General features: G+C 48.8%; 1 protein-coding gene across 1 annotated transcript; it reads left to right on the top strand.

The window, feature by feature from the left end:
* Positions 1 to 38: 38 nt before the first annotated feature.
* SODALDRAFT_322868 (hypothetical protein) lies at positions 39 to 1078 on the top strand (the record flags this gene model as incomplete). Its single annotated transcript, XM_028609761.1, has 5 exons — positions 39 to 321; positions 406 to 485; positions 581 to 601; positions 656 to 723; positions 941 to 1078. Coding segments are annotated over 5 exons (590 nt in total), but the record flags the coding sequence as incomplete, so codon positions are not given.
* Positions 1079 to 2949: the final 1871 nt, after the last annotated feature.

Genomic DNA, 2949 nt, shown 5'->3' with positions numbered 1-2949 from the left:
TAGCCCGTAGCGCTAACCGTCCTTACGGCGCGTATAAGACTACGCCGCCGCTAGCCCGGTACGGTATCGCTATATCCCCGACCTATCGCCCTCGCCCCCCGTTATACCCGACGATAACGTCCGCCTACTCGCCCTCGATAGCGGTAGCGTCCGCGGCCTCTCCTCCCTTATAATCCTACGGAGCCTTATAGCGGCCGTCGACCCCGATAGCCCCCCTAAGCTCTATAACTACTTCGATATAATCGGCGGTACTAGTACCGGCGACCTTATTACCGTTATACTCGGCCGCCTATATATATCGGTAGACGACTATATCGCCGCGTATATTAGACTATCCGATAATATCTTCTAGAAGAAGAGTTATAGGGTTAAGATTAACAGTAAGCTATAAGGCAGGTTCGATAGCGCGGCGCTTAAGCGCGCTATTAAAGGTATCCTTAAGGACGCCGGTTACGACGAGAATATCCTGCTTAAGGATACGTCTAGTAAGTATAAGGTATACGTCGCGCACCTACCCTTCCTACTATCTATATATACTAACCGAACCTTAGCTAGATTCGTCTACGCGATAAGTAAATAGACGGGCGATACCGTCTGCCTCGTAAGCTACCGCTCCCCTAGATCTACCCACCTACTTGACTATATTAAGATCTAGGAAGCCTGCTATATAACCTCGGCCGCTACCACCTTCTTCGGCCCTATCGTTATCGGCCCCTTCGGCGAGTAGTTCGTTAATAGCGCCCTCGGTATAAATAACCCCGTTTCCGCCCTCTAGAATAAGGCCTAGGACGTATAAGGAGACTAGCTACGGGGTAGCCTACGGTACCTAGTATTAGTCGGTACGGGAGTACCTATATTAATACCCGTCCGGGATAACGCGCTAGGCATCCTATCGACGCTCGAAAAGCTCGTAACGGAGACTAAGTAAATAGCGGAGTAGTTCCGGCGCGATAAGGCCGACCTCGATAATAGTAGCCGCTACTTCCGCTTTAACGTCGCCCGCGGGCTAGAGGATATCGGCCTAGAGGAGTCGAAGAAGAAGGCGGAGATTACGGCGGCGACCGGGCGCTACGTCTAGTCGTAGGAGGTATTAAAGTATATAATAGTCCTTACTAATACTCTCGCGAGGATATAGTATTAATAGTTCTACCGTAGTTTCTAATATACTATCGAAGCTTTAAGCTTACCCGCTAATATCTTACCTTATAGACCTAGGCCCTTATAAAGTCCCTTTTAGCCTAGCTAGCGTGCCCGTATCGGCTAACTTTATTAATAGACCGTTCGATATAGCTCGCCTAAAGGAATACCTCCTCCCTCGCTAGTCGTAATAAGATAGGAAAAAGGTTTTCGTGCTATATAGGCTAGGTAGCGTCGGTAAGATATAGCTAGCGGTCGATTTCGCCTAATAGTACTAGGCCGTCTTTAGCGCTATCTTTTAGCTCGACGGCTAGTTAGAGGACCGGCTTAGGCGGAGTATCGCCGGGTGTGTCGATAGTATCCCCGAAGGCTAGATCCCCTCGGCGACACGGTAGTAGGCTAAGGGATATAGCCCGGAGGACTTAGATACGGCTATAGCTATAGTTATAGCGTGGCTCGGGCGCGCTATTAACCGTGACTAGCTTTTAGTATTCGATAATATTAACCTAGACTATAAATAGGCTATAGTAAAAGGCGCCTACGATATACGGTAGTATATACCCTAGGACTATAGGGCGGTCCTTATTACGATACGGGTATCGCGGCTAGTATAGCTAGTATCGCTAGGCCACTCGCTTAAGCTAGCTAAGGTGGACACGGGCCTTAGTAGGGATATCCTTAAGTCGTAGTATAGCGGCCCGCTTAGTAAGTACCTATATATTACCTGGATTCTTAGTATACTCTAACTATATATAGGCCTAGACGCCGATAACCTCCTAGCCCTCCTCGACGGCCTACCGCTAGTACTAGCCTAGGCGGCTTTATATCTCCGAGAAACGGGTATTAGCGTCGGTAACTACCTAAAAATCTACTAAGACTAGTAGGACGAGTTAATAGCCTCGGGGGCAGACCGCCCGCTACTAGAATATAAGCAGGGTAGTATCGCGATAACGTAAACGGTCTTATTCCGGTAGATCGAGGCTTAGGATAACTCCGCGGCTAGCCTACTATATCTCTAAGCGTTTCTCGATAATAGGCACCTATAGTACGGATTACTGGCCGTGGCGGCGGTAGATAACGGCAGAGTATAGCCCGCGTGGCTTAGAGGCCTCGCGCGTAGTTAGATCCGCTTTCTTAAGGCTATCCGGCTCCTACTACGCTATTCTATTATTAAAGCGTAGGAGGAGGTTAGAGACGGCTACTCGATATACCTAGTAGTGTATAAGTAAGCGTCGTACCTAGACGGCGGTAGTAGTAAGGCAGAACACGCGCTACTAGTACTTATACTAATCAGCCTATCAGTGCCTATATTAACGGCTAAAGACTACTAAGTGCTATAGTAGTAGCTTTTACCGTATACGTAGCGTTACGCAGAATAGTTAAGGGACGGCTCTTTTAATAGCATAGAGAATAATAATAAAGATATACTTAGTTCTTTTTATAATCTAGGAATCCTTTACTCGGACTAGGGTAAGCTAGACAAGGCGGAGGCGATATACTAGCTAGCGCTAGCTGGCCGTGAGAAGGCCCTTGGACCCGGCTATACGGACGCTTTTATAACCGTTAATAACCTAGGAGCCCTTTTTAAGGACTAAGGTAAGCTAGACGATACGGAGGCGATATACTAGCGGGCGCTAGCCGGGTACGAGAAGGCCCTCGGGCCCGACTATATAGACACTCTTATAACCGTTAATAACCTAGGACTTCTTTACGCGGGCTAAGGCAAGCTGGACGAGGCGGAGGCGATATATCGGCGGGCGCTAGCCGGTAAGGAGAAGGCCCTCGGACCCGGCCACACGGACACTCTCGGCA

Source organism: Sodiomyces alkalinus (assembly GCF_003711515.1).
Source record: "Sodiomyces alkalinus F11 unplaced genomic scaffold SODALscaffold_25, whole genome shotgun sequence".
Lineage (NCBI taxonomy): Eukaryota > Fungi > Ascomycota > Sordariomycetes > Glomerellales > Plectosphaerellaceae > Sodiomyces > Sodiomyces alkalinus.
This window is presented reverse-complemented; position numbering and strand designations above follow the sequence as displayed.